Source organism: Prionailurus bengalensis, chromosome E1 (assembly GCF_016509475.1).
Source record: "Prionailurus bengalensis isolate Pbe53 chromosome E1, Fcat_Pben_1.1_paternal_pri, whole genome shotgun sequence".
Classification (NCBI taxonomy): Eukaryota; Metazoa; Chordata; class Mammalia; order Carnivora; family Felidae; genus Prionailurus; species Prionailurus bengalensis.
The window spans coordinates 45,249,813-45,274,362 of NC_057347.1; the positions used below are offsets into that span (position 1 = coordinate 45,249,813).

Here is a 24,550-nt window from a genome sequence, read left to right on the forward strand (position 1 = left end):
CTGAGCCACCCAGGCGCCCCAATTTCATGCTTTTTTAAAGAAAATGGTTGTTTTCTGTCCCTGTTTTATGAAGGCCATCTCTTACTGTATTGTCTTTTGGATTCGAATTAGATCCTTCGAAAGGGCATCCCTTTCCTTTGATTAGCTGGATCATAAACTCCATGAGAGAATGGACTGCTTTTTTATCATTAGCACCTAGGACAGTACCTGGTGCTTGGTAGCATGAAAATACATGTTTGCTGAATGAATGAGTGGGTACATGTTCCCTTTATTCTGAAGCATTTTAAGAAAATATGCTTCATATTGATTTACAATATTTTCTATGTTTATCACCAGATGTAGGGGATGGCTTGGTCTTGGTTTTGCCATCCATTTATTCATGATTTATTGAGCCCCTAGAATGTGCCAGTCAGTGTAAGTACAAGGATGGCAGTGAACATGACAAGCATGGTCTGTTGCCTCATAGGACACTCGTATGTTTAGTGTGGAAGTTGAACATTGTAATTTATTAGTGTTATAAAAGATAAGGAACAGGGTGTTTAAATATTGGGAGTTATAATTGGCGGACTAATCTAGTCTGTGGCATGAGTGAAGGTATATTCTGACTGGTTAGAAAAGTTAGGTGAATTAGAAAGAATAAAAGATGAATAAACAACTTAGTGACAATGCTGATTTACTGGGCTAGAAAGTAGTAGCTACAATTAGAGGAGAGTGATATCCAGATAATAGGTGACAGAGTAATGGCAATCAATTAACAGAAAGGGAGGTATTAAGAAAGGATTTTTATTTTTTAAAGTTGAGAGGATTTTTGAGCATAGGGAAATGCTGATGGAAGGAGTCATTAACGGAAGAAGTTCAAAATACAGAAGAAGTAAAAATATAAAAGGTCCCAAGAAGAATGGAAGCGGGTGGAGTATAGAGCAAAGGTAGAGAATTTGAAAGTAATACATTTATCTATCTGCCTATCTATTTTTATAGTGTTAGTGACAGAGTACATTTATTTTTATCCTATTTAGATTGATAACACTTCCTTCTGGAAGGAATTTATATGATTTTCTTTAAAAAAAAATTTAATTCCAGTGTAGTTAACATAGAGTATTAAATTAGTTTCAGGTGTACAATATAGTGATTCAGCAATTTTATACATTACTCAGTGCTCATCAAGATAAGTATACTCTCAATCCCCTTCACCTAATTAATATATTTATTTTAATAGGAGGAGAAGGTGTGTTAATTGGCTTAAATTTGTAGGTTTGTTGGTAGGTAGTTGAAGGAGTTCTTATGATTTTGAAGACATGTGTTTTTCTTTGTGTTAATAGGAGCCAAAACCATTGGCTGAGAGTGATGGAGAGAAATGAGAGGTCAAACAGTGTTGAGAAGGAATTGACTAGAGAAAAACAGTAAATTGCTAAACAGTGAAAAGGGTCAGTTGAAATTTGCAGCTGTGGATTTCTAGTGTATTAGTCTAGTCTGATGACATGACTTTTCTCCAGTAGTGCTTAATGGCCTTGGCAGAGTAGAATCAGCTTGAATTTTGATTTTTGTCTGGTGTATGGAACCAGAGAACAAAGGGGCTAGGGAGTTTGGTCAGAGTGATTGAAATGATAGGTCCAGTATTCTCATTTGGTGAAAGGAAACGAAAGACCAGAGGAAATTGATGCCTAGAACTCAAAAGCCTTCATCTGTATCACCATATTTGTTGAAACCACTTCCTAAAATCTGGAGGAAAAAAGTTTCATGTATATTTTCCTGTGCTGTTGCATGCCACACTTCTATTTATGTGCCCATCTTTTTCTTTGGTGATCTAACTAGAAACCTTTAACATTGTATAGGTTAATAGCAAGATTTGAGGCTAAGATTTAGATTTCTGTACACCTTGCACATCCATGGCGCACCCCAATGCTGTTGTTTTTTGTGATATGTTATGAGACTCAGGTGTCTTGTGAACTTTATAGCTATGGTGTAAATTTTTAATCAGTGTGTGAGGTTTATTTTTGTCACAACTATGTATTATTAGTTGAATGTCTTTTGGTTTGACTATAGAGCTGAGTTAAATGATGTGGAATAACTTGATGTAAGAAGTATAGAATTACTTTAAACTGGTGCCTCCCCTCAAAAAAAAAAAAATCAACTGTTTTCCCTGAGAACTGAGAACTTTTGCTTTTACATATAAAAAGATAGATCTAGAGTAGTATAATAAACAGTTCTTAAATAAGAAGAAACTTGGACAGGTACATTATTAGTGTGGCAGCTGCATGCTTTTATAGGTGTTTGAGACATTGTTATGTGGTAATAATAACTATGTTATACATGTTTGTTGCTATTGTGATTGTATTCATTTCCTGTTGTTCTTGTAACAAATTACCATAAATTTAGTAGTTTAAAACAACACTAAGATATTATATTTTTTACAGTTCTGGAGATCAGAAGGTTGAAATGGGTTGTATATGGGCTAAAAACAAGGTTTTAGCATAGTTGTAGTCCTTCTGGAGGCATTAGGAGAGAATCTGTTCCTTGCCTTTTCCACTGTTTGGAAGCCACCTGAATTTCTGGGCTTATGGCCACATCACTTTGACCTTTCTTCTGTCATTTCATCTTCTGAGATTGTTCTGCAGTTTTTTCCTGTTATAAGGACTCTTGTGATTACATTAGGCTTATCTAGATAAAATCTAGGATAATCTCCCTTTCTTAAATTTTTTAACTTAATCACTTCTACAAAGTCCCTTTTGTCATGTAAATCATAGAGGTTAGAATATGGATGCCTTTGGGAGAGGGCCTTTATTTTATTGACTTTGTCCTTTTTCAAGATTGTTTTGTCTATTTTGGATCCCTTGTATTTCTGTATGAATTCTAGAATTGACTTCTTGATTTCTGCAAAGAAGGTAGCTGGGATTTTGTTAGGTGTATTGCACTGAATCTATAGATCAATTTGAAGAATATTGCCATCTCAACAACATTAAGCTTTCCAATTCATGAACATGGGTGTCTTTCCATTTAATTAGGTCTTTTTAAAGTTTTTTCAATGATGCTTTGTAGTTTTCAGCAAACATGTCTTGTGCTTTTTTGCTCATTTTATTCCTAAATTTTTAAAAATTCCATTTTCCATTGCTCTTGTAAATGGAATTGTTTTCTTGATTTCATTTTTGGATCTTCATTGCTAGTGTATAGAAATACAATTGATTTTTGTGTGCTGCGGCTTTGCTGAATTCTCTTATTGCTCTGATGGGTTTTTTTGGTGGATTCTTGAGAATTTTCAGATATAAGGTCATGTTATCTGTGACTATAGATAGATTTACTTCTTCCTTCCCAATTTGGATACTTTCGTTTCTTTTTCTTAATTGCCCTGGCTAGAACTTTTGTAACAATGTTGAATGGAAGTGATGACAGCAGGCACCCTTGTCTTATTCTTAATCTTGGGGGGAAGTAATGTCTTTCAGCATTAAGTAGGATATTAGCTGTAGGTTTCTCATAGATGCCCTTTATCAGATTGAGGAAATTTTCTTCTAAGTGTGTTTAGTGTTTTTGTCATAGAAGGGTATAGGCTTTTGTCAAATGCTTTTTTTGTTGTTGTTGAGGTGATTATTAGAGTTTTGTCCCTTATTAGTATGGTGTATTACATTGATTGATTTTTCATATATTGATGGTTCATTTCTGTGAATGACCTTGCATTTCTAGGATTCACTCACTGATTATTGAATGTGAGAAAATTAATCTGTCATAAGGTTATCTGAAGACTCATAGGCTGAGATTTTTTACGTGATCAATTTCACCTTCATCAGAGTTGAGAGTGCTGTTGTCTCCTTGTATTCATCTTTTCATCTAATACTTGTAAAACGTCTTCCTTTGACAGTATTCTTCTCTGACATTTTGGGCAGAAAATGAAAATTCCTGTATTCTCAAATGTGTTCTCTGAGGGCTTAAAAAAAACAAAAACAAAAAACAGTGGCTAGAAAGCTGGTGTCACCAAACTTGTGTCTTGAAAGTTGATGCAACACTTTAAGGCAAAGTGATAAGAAAAGCAAAGGAGGACATAGTAGTGATAATTTATTTCATTGTTGAATCATTCTTTTAGAAAATTCCAGATGTTTCTATTTCCTTCTTTTTTTCCCCCTGTTTTTTGTAGTGAACAATACTGTGTAATAATAAAGCAATTTATCCACTGAATACCTTTTCTAAATCCTATTATCTCATCTGGGTTGTTTCCCAGGCATTGTTTCCTAGGCAGTGCACCTCAGGGGCTCAGGTGGTATTTGTAGCTATAGTTGGGTAGGAATGGCAAACTGAGGACATATTGATCCTTGGTCTGTGATATAAAGATCCAGAATCTGGGATGAATTGAGAACTCATCAATTGTAAATCCATCTGGACACATTACCTATGCTAAAATAATTGCTTGAGTTGAAATTTAGAAGTTAGGCAGCTTAGCTTAATGGGGAGGAAGGTTTGGAAGGGTGTAAGGAATAATGCCCTCTTAGATATTTTTAAAATATGTATTTTTAAAATTCAAGTATATGTGTTAATTTTTAGTATGTTTCATTAAAACCATGTATTATAAAATATTACCACTTTTTTTCAACGTTTCCATCACATCTACATCATTAACCACTGCATCCTTTCATACAATATTTAAAAATTTCTTTGAAATTTTGTAAATGTGTGATTGTGTATGTTTTGTTCCCTTACAGAAATTTCTCTGAAGGGAAGCTCTAGGTTGATACATGCTGGAAAATGGGTAACATTTACTTTAAACATATATAATTTACTTTTTCATAGTTATACCAACAGGTTGTTTTCAAGGGGACTCTGAAGGCACTATCCAAATTAGCATTGTGGAGAAAATCATAAAAGGAGGTTTTGTTGGTTGTCTGGGTAAGGAAAGATAATACTCATTAATCCATCATTTGGATCACTATGCATTCTTGTTTTTGTAATTAGAGTTCTACAGATAATGTCTTACTCTATTACCTTTCCTTACTTTTTATTTTCTTACTATTTGAAACATTTTCTTCAGATCCCATGGAACTTTAAAAGCACTTGAATGGTGTAGTTTATCCACTAGGCATAGTTCTAATGTCAAGAAACTTGTTTCTAGAATTGGAAAACAAAAATATAAGAATAAGCCAATCCATCACAAAACCAAAAATGAGAATAAAAATAATACCAAGCACTCAAAATGGAAAAGGATATAGAAAAAGATTTTTGGAAAGCTGGCTTATACTGAAAGATACCCTCTGTGGAAAAGCTAATGGGAATACCATAATTATTTAGCCTGAGTAGTGAAGAAGTGCTTAATAGTTAATTTGATTTTGTTATTATTACATAAACATTTTTATGAATAAAATAGTGTAAGACTATATTGAGTAATAGGTTGAGTCTCCAGCCTTGGTGGACCATTTAGAAAATAGTCAATACTTTTCTTGAATGGTTTAGATCAGGTGTCATAAGCATAAAATGCTTAGGGGCCATGCAGATAACATAATGTTTGAATCAGTTAAGTTTAAGACAATTAGAAATGACTGGGGGGATGTGAATGGCTTCTTTGGTATCTTACTGCCAGAGACTTTTACTTGCCAGGAATTTATCTGATGATTTCTCCTGAGAGAGTTACCATTTTTAAATTTGGATATATAATTTGGAAAAAGTAAGATGAAATTTAGCCATATATTACTGTCATAAATCCAATTAGATGAAATTGCCATTTCCCACTTAGCTTCAATTTTGTGGAGTTTCTATATTAATATTTCATTACAATAAATTTTCTGGTGATGTGTTATCTTGAATAAGAAAGTCATTTTATCAAAGTATAACTATGAGATGGATAATTAGTTTTAAATAAGTATTTTATGTTTCATTTTATTCTTTATACATTTCAGTCAACTTTTATAAAATATTTTAGGACTAGCAAAGAAAAAAATCTCTACACTTCAAAAAGTGATCATTGTAATTATTTTATTGCATACATCATGGTTTTTTACTTAAGTTAACCTTAGAATATTATCTTGGCTTATTTTTAGACATGAGATTTTTATTTATGTTTGGCTCCTGGTCTAGTAAATTTTAAATAATGGTTTAGTCACATAATCTGTGCTGTTAATTTTTTCTCATTTTGAGACTTTGAAGAACTGTACATACATATTCAAAGTTATATGTATATAGCTATATAACTTCTGAGTTAGGCAGAAGTTTGAAGTATGACTAGAATTTTCTTGTCTGTTTCTCATATAAATATTTGAACTTGCCTAGAGAATTTCTGTTTCCCTGGTGCTTAATCATTCTAGGTAGTGCCCATTGTTATAGTTAATTCATAACCTGTTCTTGTCTATTGAAATTTACTTGTATTGTGTCCCCTTACCTCTTTAACAGGTTAGTAATCTGATGAATGCAGTTCTTTGCTCAATTATTCATTCATTTATTTACTCATTCAAGAAGTGTTGAGAGCCTCCCATGAGCTAGGCATTGAGGATAAAAAGAGTTAAGACCAGGTTTCCCTTATAAGGGATTTGATTTGGACAGTGATATACAAACTGAAGAAATATAATTGATTAATTCAATCAATATTTATTTGGCATCCATTGTTTACCAGGCACTAGTCTCCAGTTATGGGTTTGCAGCAATGAAACAGGCAATTTTCATGTCTTCATGGAGCTTATATTCTAGTGGGGGGACAAACAGGTATATCATTTACAGATGAGTATTTGAAGAAAAATGAAGCGTAGGAAGAGTTGGGTGAGAGCTTTGGAGCATAAGTCATACCACAATGTTGTCCCCCTTTGAGTTAAAGGAGATGGTTTTTTGTACCTCTGTATTAAAAAGACATTGGTGGCTCTAGTTAGCCTAGATCATTCTCTGAAGGTGGGAACAGCTCTGAGCCATTAATTAACACCTGAGGAATGTGTACTCTGATCCTGTTACAGGGATCTGGGTAGGATGTCCTAGAGTCCACTAAAGCAGGATATCTTTTCTTTTCCTCCTCAGTGTGTTTTGTCGTAATTTTTCTTGGTACATTTGCAAAGACTAAAGCCAACCTGTAACAGTATGTTTCTTTCTTTCTTTTTTTTTGTTAACTCATTAGATTAAGGTAAAATGAGTTAAAAGGCATTATTTCAAAAACCAGAGTCAAATGGAATAATACTTGAGACTTTTAATTAGGATCACTAGATTTAGAACTTTCATAGTTTCAGTTAATGTTTTAAATAGATTGTGTCCCTTGTATAAGAATAGGCACTGAAGAGGAGGACCAAAAGCACGGGTTCAAATATGGTCTTAAGCTTATATTAGCTGTATAACTATAAGCATGCTATTTTACTTTCCTTTATCTCAAATTTTTCTTTAAAACAAAGCAAATACCACCCATCTTGAGGTTTCGTTGGGGACTAAAAGAGATCATACATATAGAATATTTTACATATTTTGTTGGTGTTTGTATATTCATAGAAAATCTTACACATAAGAAAATAGTTTTTCATTCTCTTTCAAGAAAATAAAAATTGAGGGGTGCCTGGGCGGCTCAGTCTGTTAAGCCTCTTACTTTGGCTCAGGCCATGATCTCATGGTTTCTGGGCTCAAGCCCCGCATCCAGCTGTCTGCTGTCAGCATGGAGCCTGCTTCAGATCCTCTGCCTCTCCTTCTCTCTCCCTCCCCTGCTTATGCGCTCTCTCTCTCTCAAAAATAAGTAAACTTAATCTGATGTGAACATTTACTGAATCTTGACAGATGCATACGTCTGTGTATTCCAAACTCCTTCAAGATACAGAATTTACCATTATCTTGGAAAGTTTCCTTGTGCCTTTTCTCAGTTAATCCTCACATCGACATGCAAGAGACAATCATTACTCTTGATTTTTTTCTACCATTAATTACTACATACACTTTCATGTAAGAGTCTTTTATTCAGCATATTATATTTTAAGATTTGTCTGTGTTGTTGAATATATGAATATATGAATTGCTGAGTAGTATCCCACTGTATGAAAATCCCACAGTTTATCCATTTTCCTACTGATGGACACCTGGGCTACTTTTTGGCCGTTATGAATAAAGCTGCTATGAAAATTGTCAATACTAATCTTTTTATGCACATGTTGTAATTCCTCCTGGATTATATAATGGGTGGAGTCATAGGTATATGCTTAGGTTTATAATAAACTGCTAGACTTCTGTCCAAAGCAGTTATACTGTTACACTAAAACAATATATTAAGAGTTTCAGTTGCTTTTCATCCTGGTCAATATTTGATATTGTCAGTCTTTGAAAAGTTTGCTCTTCTAGTGAAGCATAGTGTTGGCTCTTTGTAATTTGTATTTCTGCAGTGACAAATTGTGTTATCTCTTTCAATATGTGTGTTGGCCATTCATATATCTTCTTTATAAAAGTGTCTATTCAGATCTTTCACCCATTTAAAAATTTGACTGTCTCTTTACTGAGTTGTAGTTGTTCCTTATCTTGGATATCAGTTCTATGTTAGATATGTGTTTTGTGAATAATTTCTCCCAGTTTGTGACTTGCTTATTCGTTTTGGTGATGTTAATTTTTTATAAGTACATGTTTTTTAAAAATTTAATAAAGCCCAAATATATCATGTTTTTCTTTTATGGTTATTACTTTGTGTGTACTAAGAATCCTTTGCCTATCTCTAAATTATGAAGATACTCTTCAGTGTTTTCTTCTAAAAACTTTATGATTTTAACGTTTATGTGATGTTTAATGCTTGATTTACTTTGAATTAACTTTCATGTATAGTGTAAAGCACAGATCAAGGTTAATTTTTTTAAAGTGAATATCTATTTGTTCCACCACCACTTGTTGAAAAGACTTTCCTTTACTTACTCATTAATAACTTGGTAAAAAAAAAATGACCATCTAAGTGTAGGTCTTTTTCTGGGCTACCTATTTAGTACTATTGATCTGCTTGATGATACTTATGAGAGTACCATACTGTCATGATTTCTGGAGCTATAGAGTAAGTCTTGAACTCAGGTTGTATAAATGCTGTAGCTTTTTTTGTTAGTTTCCAAGATTGCTTTGGATATTGTAGGCTCTTTTGTATGCATTTTATGCATTTTGTTTGCATTTTAGAATGAACTTCTCAATTTCTCCAAAAAATGACTGCTGGAATTTAAGATTGTTGTCTCTTTAGAACATTATAGGGAGAATGAACATTTTGACAACAGTGAACTTTCCACTCTATGAACATGGTATATCTCTACATGTTTAAATATTCTTTAAATTTTCTTTTTAAGTAACCTTTGTAATTTTCCATGTCTTCAATTAAGGATTTTTGAGTCCATGTTCATAAGATATGTGGTCTGTAATTTTCTTTTCTTGTAGTTTCTGTTAGGTTTTGGGATTAAGAGCATGCTGCCCTCATAAAATATGTTTGGAAGTATTCTATTTTCTTAAGAAAATTTTATAAGATTGGCATTGTTTGTTCCTTAATGTTTGGTAGATCTATATAGTAATCTGGCCCTGTAGTTTTCCTTGTGGGAGGAGTTTTGATAAGTTCAATTTCTTTAATAGAGATAGGCCTGCTTCAAATTTTCTGCTCAATTTTGTGTCAGTTTTGGTAAGTTATATTTTTCAAGGAATTTGTTTTAAATAAAATGTTAAATTTGTTGTAAAGTTGTTATATTATGTTCCTATTTAAAAAAGCCTTTAAGGGACGCCTACGTGGCTCAGTCAGTTGAGCATCTGGCTCTTGATTTTGGCTCAGGTCATGGGATTAAGCCCTGTGTCAGGTTCTGTGCTGAGCATGGAGCCTGCTTAAGATTCTCTCTCTCCCTTTGCCCCTCTCCCCTGCTCACGTGCTGTCTCTCTCTCTCTCTCTCTCTCTCTCTCTCTCTCTCTCTCTTAAATGGAAAAAAAAAAAAAAGGTCTTTAATATCTGGGGCATCTGGCTGGCTCAGTTAGAAGAGCATGTGACTCTTGATCTCGGGGTTGTGAGTTTGAGCCCCATATTGGCTATAGAGATTACCAAAAAAATAAACTTAAAAAATAAAAATAAAAAAGACTTGAATAACTAAAATGATGCCCCTTATTTCCTTTCTGATGTTTGTAATTTCCCTGTTATTTTTTGATCAGCCTTGTTAGGGGTTTATTAATTTTACTCCTTTTCAGAAATCCAGTGTTTGGCTCATTGATTTGACCTTTTTTGGATTTGTTTTCTGTATCATCCGTGTCTACTCTTTACTCTTTCTTTCCTTCTACTTTCTTTGATTTGCTGTTTGTTTTTGAATTTTTGAGATAGAAGCTTAGATATTGATTTTCATTTGTCTCTTCTAATACGTGCATTCTTCTTTACATTTATTTACAAGTATTGTTTTAGTTTCATTTTCTATGTTTCCATAGTTTATATTTTCATTATAATTTATTGTAAATATTTTTAAATTTCCATGATGATTTATATACTTTTGTTTTTTTGACTCATGGGTAATTTAGAAGTATGTCACTTAATTTTCAAGCAGTAGGGGAGTTTCTCAATTTTTGAAAATTGTTCACTTCTAGCTTAATTGCCTTGTAGTCAGAGAATATACTCTCAGAGACTTCAGTCCTTTGAAATTTAATGAGATTTGCTTTATGATTCAACATATGGTCCATTTTGGTATGTGTATTGTGTACAGTCTATATTCTGTTTTTATTTGGAAGAATGTACTATGTATATTAAGTCTGGTTGGTCACATAGTTCAAATCTTCTGTATCTTGGTAAAAATTTTTTTCCACCTGCTTAATCTTGTAGTGATTAACAAAGGTGTGTTAATCTCCCACGTGATTATGGATTTGTCTGTATCATCTATTAGTCTTGTTTTTTGAACTTTTTTTTTTTTTTGCTTTGTATATATTAAAGCTTTGTTATTGGGTCCATTCATACATAGAAGTATAATATCTTTTTGTTGGTATGACTTTTTAATTATTAAGAAATGTCTTTTTTTTTCTTTAGTAGTGCTTATTGCCTTAAGTTGACTTTATCTGATATTGGCTTAGCTATGACAGTTTCCTTTTTATTGTTTTTTTGGATAGTACACTTTTCCCCATCATCTTATATTTAATCTTTCTGTGACCATAAGTAGTCTTATAGTAGAGGGAATATTTAACATAATAACTATAATTTGAGTTTAAAGTTACTATCTTACTATTTGTGTTTTAATGATGTGCACTGTGCCTTTTCTCTTCTTCTTTGGTTCAATGAAATATTTTAATTATTCTTTTTCTCACCTCAGTTAGCTTTTTTAATGGCTATCCTAGAAATTACTACATGAATTTTGAGTTATTGCAGTATGGTGTAGGTTATTACCTCTGCCACTTCCTGCATAATGCAGATGTCTTAGAAAGTTTGACTCCCATTTACTCCAGTTCTGACTTTTTTAAGTTGATTTCATGCATTTAAAAATTTTAAACTTAACAAGATAGTAATATAATTATTTTTATGTCATTGTTCATGGTCATTGTTCATGTTTGCCAATATTTACCTTTTTTACAGCTCTTACTTTTTGCATTTGTTTTTTTTCCCCTAGTATTATTTTCCTTCTGTTGGAAGAATTTGTTTTTAGTATTTCTTTTACTGATAAATTTTTATTTGTTTTTCTGAAATCACTTTTATTTCATTTTCATTTTTCAAACATTTCTTAAACTGTGAATAGATTTCTTAATTGGCATCTATTTTCTTTCAGAATTTTTTTTTAAAGTTTATTTATTTTGAGAGAGAGAGAGAGAGAGAGAGAGTGTGTGTGTGTGTGTGTGTGTGTGTGTGTGTGTATGTGTGTGTGTGTGTGTGTGAGAGAGCAGGTGAGGGGCAGAGAGAGAGAGAGGGAGAATCCCAAGCAGGCTCTGCACTGTCAGCACAGAGCCCAATGTGGGGTTCAAACTCATGAAACTGTGAGTTCATGACCTGAGCTGAAATCAAGAGCCGGATGCTCAGTCGACTGAGCCAGCCAATCACCCCTTTCAGAATTTTAAGAAGTCATTCCATTGTCTTCTGCCATTCATAATTTCTGTCTAAAGTTATTTTTCAGTCTGTTGATTGTTGCTTGCTATTTATTTATTTTTAAAGTTTATTTATTTTGAGAGAGAGAGTACAAGCAGGGAAGGGACAGAGAAAAAAGAGAGAGAATCCCAAGCAGCCTCAGCGCTTTCAGCACAGAATCTGACGAGGGTCTCAATGTCATCAACCATGAGATCATGACCTGAGCTGAAATCAAGAGTCATTGTGCTTAACCAACTGAACCTCCCAGGCGCCGTGATTGTTGCTTATTTAAATCTGTTTTTTCCTGTAGGTCTTTAAAGATGTGACTTTATATCTTTCACTAATGTTAGAAAGTTCTTGGTTGTTATCATTTCAGATATTGCTTCTGGCTTATGTTCTCTCTCTCTTCGTCTGGGAGTTCAGTCGTGTGTGGTAGAAGCTTTCAGTGGATTCCATAGGCCTGTTTTTCTCTCTTTCACATTTTTCAACTTTTATTTCTCACTGCTTTGGTTTGGATATTTTTTTGGAACATCTGTTTTAGTTCAAGTTTATTCTGTTCAATCTGCTAGAGGCACCAAGCACTAACAACACTTTGGAAATTTTGCTATGAAGAGTAAGGATATAGGAGCAGTAATTGGACCATGTGGGAATAAAGAGAGGGACTTACTTTTCATTTTTGGTTAGACATACTAAATTGTTTATGTTATGATTGAAATGATTCAGAGAGAAAAAAATTAACTCTGTGTGGGAAAGAAAAGATGATTTTTGGCTAAAAGTCTCTGAGGAGGTGAGAGAGGACATAATCCAAAGCACAACTGGGAGAACTTTGCTTTGATAGAAGTGGGACATAAAGAGAATAGGCACTAATTTATTAGTGGTCTTTGAGGTGGAATTCTGGCTTGCAATGGAAAATATGCACTGTTGTAAGTTTCTAGACTCTTAAACTTTGGGAGTGTGTGTGTTGGGCATATGGGAAAATTGTCCAAGAAATAGAGAGTGAGTGAAAGAGTAGACTGTATTGAGAGCTACTTAATACTTTCTTCTACTTCTGTGTGCCCTCAGTGATAGCTGCCTTTATCTTTTATGGTACTCAAAGTACTCCAGTGTACTTTTAAGGAAATACTTAAATGTTTAGTTAAGTTAAATTAATTAAATGTTTTTCTCATACCATTAAAATTTCTTTACTATATATTTGAACATAGTTAATTCCTTAAAGTGCATTTAAAATTAATTATTAATAGTATTTTGAATAGGAAAATCCAGGTTTCTAACATTTTCCCATATTATCTTTTACAGTTCTGTGGGTACTAGAATAGCACAACCATGTTTCGGAATAGTCTCAAGATGCTTCTTACTGGAGGGAAATCAAGTCGTAAAAACAGATCAAGTGGTAAGTGACTATGCTACATTTATTCTGTGTGCTATTTTAGAAAGGGAAGTTCTTTTAGGGATCTGAATTGATGCTACAACTTTATATATTTATTAAGTGGTTAATTTTTAAAAAAAGGAAGTTTACATTTCTCTAGGCTGCCATACTTTTTTTTTTCTTTTTTTAAGTTTATTTATTTATTTTGAGAGAGCGTGAACAGGGGACAGGCAGAGAGGGAGGGAGAGAGAGAATCTCACGCAGGCTCCGCACTGTCAACATGGAGCCCAGTGCAGGGCTCAAACTCACTAACTGCGAGATCATGACCTGAGCTGAAATTAAGAGACAGATGCTTAACTCAGTTATCCAGGTGCCCCAAGGCTGCCATGCCATACTCTTAATATAAGACGTAGGAACACTTAAATATTTACCAGGAACAGTCAGATAAAGGAGTTTGTGGATGGGGGCGCCTGGGTGGCGCAGTCGGTTAAGCGTCCGACTTCAGTCAGGTCACGATCTCGTGGCCCGTGAGTTCGAGCCCCGCGTCAGGCTCTGGGCTGATGGCTCGGAGCCTGGAGCCTGTTTCCGATTCTGTGTCTCCCTCTCTCTCTGCCCCTTCCCCGTTCATGCTCTGTCTTTCTCTGTCCCAAAAATAAAAAACAAAACAAAACAAAACAAAAAAAACCCAAAACGTTGAAAAAAAAGGAGTTTGTGGATGAAACATATTTATTTCTGATATATGAGGGAGTAAAGCTTCTGTGTACTACTTACTAAAAACTTTCTAGACATAAATTTATTTTTTGAATTAACATAGGAAATTATTTCATTCTTAGGCACCCTTTGGGGAATGAGACTGTAGAAATAGGAACTGCCCTCAAAGGGTTGTACAGAAAGTGAAATATAAACTTAGATTTTTACAGTCATTAAAATAAAGTTTATGAAGTTTGTTTTAAGAATAAGGAGATAATTCTTAAGCTTTTAAGGTAAAAAACATAAACTTGTATGTATACTTTTTTTGGAGAAATGTTGGTAAGAAATGTAGTAAATGTTTTCTGTTAATGGGTTGTAGATACTTATTGTTTCAATCTTCTGATTTGCTAATTTTTCTGCATTTTACAAATTTACATTGGCAGTATATTCATTATTATTCACTTAAAAATGTTTTTAAACTCTCATTGTGATTTCTTCTTGAGCCATAGGTATTTAAAGTGTAATTGTTAATTTCCAAACAGTTGGTGCTTTCCTGTTTTCTTCTTATTATTAACTTAGGTTCCATGATAACAGTATAGTTAAGTTCTCTTATATTATTATTTTATTTTTTTGATTAAAAAATTTTTTTTACTGTTTATTTATTTTTGAGAGAGAAAGACAGAGTGTGAACAGGGGAGGGGCAGAGAGAGAGGGAGACACAGAATCCGAAGCAGGCTCCAGGCTCTGAGCTATCAGCACAGAGCCCAGTGCAGGGCTCGAACTCACTGATGCAGGGCTTGAACTCAGCAACCTTTGAGATCATGACCTGAACCAAAGTCGGATGTTTAACGGACAGAGACAGTCCAGGTGCCCCTATTTTTTTGATATTTTTTGAGATTTGCCTTACAGCTCTGCTTATGGTCAATTTTTGGTGAATGTTCTAGATGTATCTGAAAATAATATGGATTCTACAGTTACTGGGTCTAGTGTGGGTCAGTTTTGTTAATGGTGGTACTCAAATATTTTATACCCTTATTTATTTTAAAGAAAGTATTTACTGAGAAAGATGTGATTAAATCTCACACTATGATTGTGGAATTTTCTCCCGTTTCTCCTTCTGGTTCCTGACAATTTTTGCTTTATATATTTGGAACCTATCTTATTAGACACACTGAAATTTAGAATGCCTGTATCTTCATAGTGAATCTGTCTTACCATAATTAAATGTCCTCTTTATTTCTAATAATGTCTTTTGTTTGAAAGTTGACTTTGTTTAATATTACTGTAGCTGTCCTACCTTTCTCTTGATCACAGTGCTTGCCGAGTATAATTTGTTTTATTCTTTTACTTTCAGCATTTCTGTATGGTTTTACTGTTAATAGGGTATAGTTGAGCTTTCTTTTTTTAACTTATTCAGACAAAATTTTCTCTTAAGGGAGATGTTGGTTAATCCACATTAATTCAACCAATGATATATTTGTGTTTAAATATAACACATTATAATGTGCTTTCTACTTATACTGCCTGTTCTGCATGCTTTCTCCTTTCTTGCTTTATTTTTGATATATCAAAACATTTTTTATTATTCTGTATCTCTTTCTTTTGACTTAGAAATTACATATTCTTGTACTTCTTTCCGTGCTTACCTTAAAGATTAAAACATCAATCAAAGTTTGATGTCAAATGGTACTTTTCCTTTCTTCTTGGACAATGCAAGAGCCTTACATTCATTCCCCCTGAATGTATTTTAAACTCTACAAGACATTATTGTTGTTTTATATACTCACCATTATTTAGGTTTACCTATGTATTTGATCATTTCACTGATTCTCATTCCTTCCTTCATCCCTCACTTCTTCTAGATGGGATCACCTTTAATTTTGTCTGGAGAAGACCCTTTAGTATTTCCTTCATGTGGCAAATTTACTTTGCTTTGGTTTATGTGGAAATGTCTTTATTTTGCCTTCATTTTTGCAGGGTATTCTAGCTGGGAATAGAGTTCTAGATTGGCAGTTGTCTTTCAGCACTTTCAAATATAGTTGTCTTCTGGCTTTTTTTTTTTTTAACTTTTTTAAATGTTTATTTATTTTTGAGAGACAGAGACACAGTGTGAGTTGGGGAGGGGCAGAGAGAGGGAGGCACAGAATCTGAAGCAGGGTCCAGGCTCCGAGCTGTCAGCACAGAGCCCAACGTAGGGCTTGAATCCACAAACCGTGAGATCATGACCTGAGCTGAAGTCAAATGCTCAACTGACTGAGCCACCCAGGAGCCTCTGTCTTCTGGTTTCTTGAATTATTTCTGGTGAGAAGTCAACTGTTAGTCTTAATTGCTGCCTCTTTAAAGGCGATCTTTTTTCTCCTTGTTTTTAGTTTTCTAGATTTACAGTGGTGTGCCCAGGAGTGGTTTTCTTTTTTTTTTTTTTTTTTTTTATTATTAAAGTAGAGTTGACATACAATGTTATATTAGTTTCAGGTGTACAATAGTGATTGGACAATTAGTATACTGTACTTTTCATCTCCATGACTTGTTTTATAACTGAGGGTATGTACCTCTTAATCTCCTTCACCTTTTTTGCCCTTCCCCAAACCCCCTCCCTTTGGCAGCCACTAGTTGGTTCTCTGTATTTACAAGTTTGTTTCTATTTGGTTGGTTGGTTGGTTGGTTGGTTGGTTGGTTGACTTTGTTTTTTAGATTCCACATACCAGGGAAAACATATGATATTTATCTTTCTCTGATTTTTCATTTAGCACAATACCTTCTTCCATCATTGTTCATCATCTATTTATGTTTGTAGTGTTTCTTGAATTTATGGCTTGTTGGCTTTCATCACTTTCAAAAAGATATTATCCATTATCTCTTCAGATTTTTTCTCCCTTCATTTTCACTCTTTCCTTTATTTTTAGGACTCCAGTTATGCATTTGATAGACCACATGCATATCATCTCTGTCTCTTAAAATCTCTTCCTATCCTTTTCTCTCTATATGCTTTATGCAGGATATTTTCTTTTTGATAAGGCTATCTTACAGTTCACTAATTCACTTTTCAGTGGTGTATAATCTGCCCTTAACTGTATTCAGTTCTTAATTTTAGTTTTTTGTGTATTTCAGTCCTAAAAATTCCATTTGCCAACTTAAATTTTTTTTGAAATAAATTTAAGCTTACTGAAAGGATGCAATAATAGTACAAAGAACACATGCCCTTTCACACATTCATGAGTTTTTAACTTTCACTGCATTTATTTTATCATTCTCTCTCTATACATACATACATGTTCTGTCTCTCTCTCTCCCCAAGTCTGTCTTCTCTCTCACACTCACTTTTTAAAAAATCACTTGAGAGTAAGTTAAATACATTATGCCCCTTTACTCTTTAAAAATTTTAGTGTGACTTTCTTGAGGAAAGGAGGTTCCTCTATATAACCACAGTATAGTTATCAATTTCAAACAGTTTAACATCGATATACTTTTTATCTAATCTACCATTTATTTTCCACATTTTGTCAGTTTACCGAGTAATTTCCTGTGTAGAATTTTCTCCCTTCTTCCCAAGCTCTAATAAGGATAAGGCGTTACATTACTTGTCATGTCTTTTTATTCTCATTTAATTTGAAATACTCAACCTTTTTTGACATTTTTGAAGAATAAAGTCTCTCTTTTTAAAAATAAGCAGAAGCCCCTAATTTTGTGTTTGATTTTTTTTTTTTTTTAATGACTAGATTCAGGGTATGTATCTGTGGTCTGAATGTTACTTAAATTTATGTTTTTTCTTCTTGGGGCATCACAGCTGGAAGTGCACAGTGTCCATCTGTCTCTCATTAGTGATTTTGATCACCAAATCAAGGTGCTCTCCAGGTTTTTCTGCTAATGGATACTGATTTTCCCCTTTCAACTTAAAAACAATCAACAGGTAGACGCCATTTGATTCTTTTTATGGTTTTCATTTCTTTGTCAGTATTCTCAGTCTTGTCTCTTATGTCCCTAAACATAGTAAAATCTGTGTCTGGTAACTAAATGTGTCTGTTTCTATTGTCTCTCTCTTTTGGTTTTTACTAGTGTTATTTCATTTCCTTGTTTGTCTGTTATTTTACTTTTTATTTTTTTGAAGTAAACATTTTATTTTGGGTTAAATTTGGATTTAGAGAAAAGTTGTAAAGATAATACAGACAATTTTCAATACCACTTACCCACTTTTACCCATTGTTACATTTTATATTATTATGGTCCATTTGTCTGAACTAAGAAACCAACATTAGTAAACTACTGTTTACTAAACTGCAGATCTTTTTTGGATTTCATTAGTTTTTCCATTAATGTCTTCATTATGTTTCAGAATCCAGTCCAGAGAACCACATTACATTTAGTTATTTTGTCTCCCCACACAGTTTGATTGAGTTTGGCAGAATACAGATAATTATTGGCATCACTTTTTGATCACATGCACACACACACACATACTCATAGAGATCAGAGATCTGAGTGGTTTCCAGATTTGACACCTAAAGAAATGGCTTATCCCAAATGTATTTTCTGGCCTAGAACCATGATTTTCTTAGATACCTTCAGTTGTTCACTTTTGACACCAGCACTAGCATTTTCTATCACTTCACAGCTATTACTTTCTATAAGATATTAGTAGAAATCAATAAAGTCATACTAGGATGCAGTTGTGAATAGACCTTTTGATCTGAGTACCAGATAAGCGACTTATGTATACATACTATTCTGATTAAAGGTAGGCATCATATTTGCACTTTAGCAAAATTACAAATGATTATATCTTAGGCTTCAGAGTAAGTACAGCTCTAGCAGAGATATTATTAAATCCATACATGTCAGGGTTCTACTGTAGTATTAAAGCTAATTCCTTTTGATTTACTAGGTATTTAATTATGTCAATAATGATTTTGGGGGGTCTCATTTTACTATTTATTCTTCTCCATGGTTTTTCGTGTAAAATGTTTATAATTTAGTGTAGTTATAAGTTAGATTAGGTATAAAAATAGTGCTTTGTATCCTGTGTGAAAAGAAGCCAAATGTACTCCAAGGTAGGAAATTATAAAGCAAGAATAAATTTTATATTTTAAAAAAAAGTATACCTATCGAATAACATCATTAGTGTTTTCATTATTATTTTTTTTCTTTAACTGTTAATGAATAATTGGGTGGACTTTATTCTTTATATTAACTTTTGCTCCTAGCTTATATTTAAGATTCATAGGGTAAGTTTTCTCATAAGCATAATTATTTGTTTTGTTTTAGGAAACTAACTTAGTATTCATTTAAAAAGAATCTGTAATAAAGGGAAATTGTCTTGTTGTAATTTGTATTTTAAATAGTTGATCTGAACTTTTGTGTAGGCCACTATATAAATATTTCACAGAAATAGATTTTATATCCAAAAATAACAAATGAATTTTCTCAGGCAAAGTTTTTTCCCTAAGCATATGTAAATACCAGTTTTATAACTGAATTTTATAACTTCTTTCAAAATTTTCATGTAAAAATTATTCTTGATACATGTAGGACTAGATACATGTAGGACTCCTAAGTTTTATGAAAAAAAAAAAAAAACAATTGTATGGCTCTTTTTAAAACATTATTAGTTATAAAGGAAATATATATGTTTCTCTTTTTTAAAAGTTACGTTTAGGGGTGCCTGGGTGGCTGAATCGGCTAATTTCCGACTTCAGCTCACGTTGTGATCTCACAGTGTGTGAGTTTGAGCCCTGCATCAAGCTCTGTGCTGATAGCTCTGAGCCTGGAGCCTGCTTCAGATTCTGTGTCTCCCTCTCTCTCTCCCCTTTGCCCACTCACACTGTCTGTCTGTCTGTCTGTCTCTCTTTCTCTCTCTCAAAAATAAACATTAAAAAATTAAAATAAAAGTTATATGTTTATATATTTTCTTAATTTTTGTCTTAACTTACTATTTTAAACATGCAAGTAATTAGTGAAAGTTAAAATATGCTTCTTTGAAAACATTTGACAAAATACAGCATCCTTTCTTGATAAAAACCATTAAGAAAGTAGGGATAGAAGGGTCATACCTCGAGATCATAAAAGCCATATTATGAAAGACCCAACGCTAATATCATCCTCAATGGGGAAAAACTGAGAGCTTTCCCCCTAAGGTCAGGAAAAAGACAGGGATGTTCACTCTCGCCACTGTTATTCAACATAGTATTAGAAGTCTTAACCTCAGCAATCAGACAACACGAAGAAATAAAAGGCATCCACATAGGCCAGGAGGAGATCAAACTTTTACCACTCTTTGCAGATGACATGATACTGTATATGGAAAACACAAAAGATTCCACCAAAAAACTGCTAGAACTGGTCCATGAATTCAGCAAAGTTGCAGGATGTAAAATCAATGCGCCGAAATCACATTGATTGGTGCATTCCTATACAACAATAATGAAGCAACAGAAAGAGAAATCAAGGAATCAATCCCATTTACAATTGCACCAAAATCCATAAAATACTAGGAATAAATCTAACTAAAGAGGTGAAAAATCTATACACTGAAAACTATAGAAAGCTTATGAAAGAAATTGAAGAAGACACCAAAAAATGGAAAAAGATTCCATGTTCCTGGATATGAAGAACAACTATTGTTAAAATGTCAACACTACCCAAAGCAATCTAAATATTCAATGCAATACCTATCAAAATAACATCAGCATTCTTCACAGAGCTAGAACAAACAATCCTAAAATTTGTATGGAACCAGAAGAGACCCTGAATAGCCAAAGCAATCTTGAAAAATAAAACCAAAGCAGGAGGTATCATAATCTCGGACTTCAAGTTGTATTACAAAGCTGTAATCATCAAGACAGTATGGTACTGGCACAAGACCAGACATTCAGATCAATGGAACAGAATAGAGAACCCCGAAATGGACCCACAAATGTATGGCCAACTAATCTTTGGCAAAGCAGGAAAGAATATCCAATGGAATAAAGACAGTCTCTTCAGCAAGTGGTGCTGGGAAAACTGGACAGCGACATGCAGATAAATGAACCTTGACCACTTTCTTACACCATACACAAAAATAAACTCAAAATGGATGAAAGACCTAACTGTAAGATAGGAAGCCATCAAAATCCTCGAGGAGAAAGCAGGCAGAAACCTCTTTGACCTTGGCTGCAGCAGCTTCTTACTCAACACGTCTCCAGAGGCAAAGGAAACAAAAGCAAAAATGAACTATTGGGACCTCATCAAAATAAAAAGCTTCTGCACAGCGATGGAAACAGTCTGTAAAACTAAAAGGCAACTGACAGAATGGGAGAAGATATTTGCAAACAATGTATCAGATAAAGGGTTAGTATCCAAAATCTATAAAGAACTTATCAAACTTAACACCCGAAAACCAAATAATCCAGTGAAGAAATGGGCAAAAGACATGAATAGACACTTCTCCAAAGAAGACATCCAGATGACCAACTGACACATGAAAAAATACTCAGCATCACTCATCATCAGGAAAATACAAATCAAAACCACAATGAGATACCACCCCACACCTGTCAGAATGGCTAACATTAACAATTCAGGCAACGATAGATATTGGTGATGATGCAGAGAAAGAGGATCTCTTTTGCACTGCTGGTGGGAATGCAAACTGGTGCAGCCATGCTGGAAAACAGTATGTAGGTTCCTCAAAAATTTAAAAATAGAACTACCCTATGACCCAGCAATTGCACTTCTAGGTATTTATCCAAGGGATACAGATATGCTGTTTCGAAGGGGCACACACACCCCAGTGTTTATACCAGCACTATCAACGATAGCCAAAGCATGGAAAGAGCCCAAATGTCCCTCAATGGATGAATGGATAAAGAAGATGTGGTATATATATATACAATGGAGTATTATTCAACAGTCAAATAGAATGAAATCTTGCCATTGCAACTATGTGGTTGGAACTAGAGGGTATTATGCTAAGCAAAATTAGAGAAAGACAAATATCACATGACTTCACTTATATGAGGACTTTAAGATATAAAACAGATGAGCATAAGGAAAGGGAGGCAAAAATTACATAAAAACAGAGAGGGGAACAAAACATAAGAGACTCAAATATGGAGAACAAACAGAGGGTTACTAGAGGGGTGGTGGGAGGGGTATGGGATAAATGGGTAAGGGGCATTAAGGAATCTACTGAAATCATTGTTGCACCATATGCTAACTTGGATGTAAATTAAAAAAAAGTAAATCAAATAAAAATAAAAAAATATGCTTCTTTGATAGATGTTAATGTCATTAATTGGTATCATTGCATCATTGTAATTGTAAACCATCATTCAAGTATGAATGGGAAAAATAACTGCTAATTTCACATATTCGAGAACTCAAAGTATAGTACCCTTGTGTAACACAGCTGTCGGAAGAACAAAACTTGAGGGTATCTCCCAGCAAAGTAGAAAATAAATGTAAATAAAGCAGGAGGTATTAGAAAGAAAAGCGGGCCAAAGTAAATAAGTAAAACTTATAGTTAAATATAAATAATTGCTGATAATGTACTATAACAAGTAGAATTTATGCCAGGAATGCAAAGATGTTTATATAACAGAAAATCAACAGGTTTTTAACTTAGAAAAAAAATTAAAAACCACATTGTTGTAGCATTATATTCTGAAATAGCATTTTATAAAACTGAGCAGCAGCCTTTAAAAACATCATCAAATAGAAAGAAAGGTACTTTAAGTATAATAAAAGCTAGTCACCAAGTCTAAAACTAAACATCATACTGAACAAAGAAGTACTGCAGCCACTTCTACTAAAACAGAAACGTGGCCACGATTTCTCCTGTTACCACTCTTTTTCACAATTGTTTGGAAATTCTAGTATATATTAAAGACAAGAAAATAAAATAACTAGTATAAATATTGGAAAAGAAAAGACAGTGTCATCTTTATTTTTAAATGAATTGAAAACCCTAGAGAATCCAGTAAATATCTAGTAGAAATAATATAAGTTGGGGGGTGGTTGACACTTTTAGCTCTACCAGTATTTACTGATTAGAAATGTACATAACAAATTTACATTCACAATGATAACAACCATCATATTCTCAGGGATAAATTTGACAGGGAACCTGTGTAAGACTTGGCCAAATGGAAAGACATATCATGTTATTTGATTTACACATTAATTTGTTGCAGTTTCATTCAAGGACAACAACAGGTTCACTTTTATTTGGTTAAAATAATTTAAGTTCTGTGGAAGAATAAATGAGAATAACTGAAGATGAAAAAGAATAATTGATTTTGGTGAGGGTGTGACTTATAAAGTACTAAAGCTAATTATACCTGGCCACATGGTTAAACATAGGCTAGATGTGTCTAGGACAGAGAGTAAGGAAAACCATGGCATATTAATAAGGCCAGAGCACTATTGCTACTTCGTTTTTTGAAATTGTCCAAGGCATTGTAGGACAAACTGCCATTATGACTGAGGGATACCTCCTAAATTTTTAAACAATCAGAATCTGCCTGTGATTGAGACCTGAGCTAGAGATACAATAAAGGGGTTATATTTTTGTTTTCTTGTGTCATCGTATTACCTTAAATGCTTGGGGTGCTAATTTTTCTGCTGTGTTTTATGACTTGTTCCTGGTGGGTTATTTCCTCATGTGTTTTTAAAGTTTGTTTATAAGCTCATCTTGGGTAGGAATTGTTTTCTGTGGGAGATTCTGTGCTGTTGAATATTGAAATCGTCTGTTCTGCTAGGCATTGCACTAGTATTGCAGGCCATGGACTAATTTTTTGAAGTTTTTTTTATTGTGGTAAAATATATATAACATAAATTCTCTATTTTAACCATGTATAATTGTACAATTCAGTGGCATTAATTACTTTCACAGTGTTGTGCAGCCATCACCACCATCTGCCCAAAACTTCATCAGCTCCTAATTTTTCATCATTCCAAACACAAATGCCATACCTATTTAGCAGTAACTCCCCATTTCCCCCTTCCTCTAGCTCCTGATACCCTCTAATTTACTTTCTGTTTCTCCGAATTTGCCTTTTTAGGTTTTTTACATAGTACAATCATACTATTTTGTCCTTTTCTGTCTAGCTTATTTCATCTAGTGTAGTGTTGCCAAGGTTCATTTGTGTTTTAGCATGTATCAGAACTTTGTTTCTTTCTCTAACTCAATAATATTCCTTTTATGTATATGTCACATTTTGCTTATCCATTCATCTGTGGACAAACACTTGGGGTTTTTTTTCTTCTTCTTTTTCACTATCGTGAATAATGCTACTATGAACATTGTGATACAACTGTCTAAGTTTGTTTTAAATTTGGGGGGAGAATATTTATAGGAGTGGAATTGCTGGTCTAATGGGAAAATGTACAGGGTTTTGTGTGAACATAAGTTTTCATTTATTTCAGATAAATGTCTAGAAGGTAGGGTCAGAACATACTTCAGTTGCATGTTTAGTTTCCAAAGAAAATGCCAAGTCTTTGCCAGAGTGGCTATTCCATTTTACATGCCTACTAGCCTTGTTTAAGTGATCTGGTTTCTCTTCATC

General features: G+C 33.6%; 1 protein-coding gene across 7 annotated transcripts in view; it reads left to right on the forward strand.

Annotated features, from left to right (window-relative positions):
• The window catches only part of TANC2 (tetratricopeptide repeat, ankyrin repeat and coiled-coil containing 2), a 384,022-nt gene that overhangs the window by 48,901 nt on the left and 310,571 nt on the right, over positions 1–24,550 (forward strand). For all 7 annotated transcript variants that reach the window (XM_043584928.1, XM_043584929.1, XM_043584930.1 and 4 more), the window contains exon 2: positions 13,253–13,346. In XM_043584928.1, coding sequence (XP_043440863.1) covers positions 13,280–13,346 — 67 coding nt within the window. In that variant the 5' untranslated portion in view covers positions 13,253–13,279. The remainder of the gene's footprint in view (positions 1–13,252; positions 13,347–24,550) is intronic.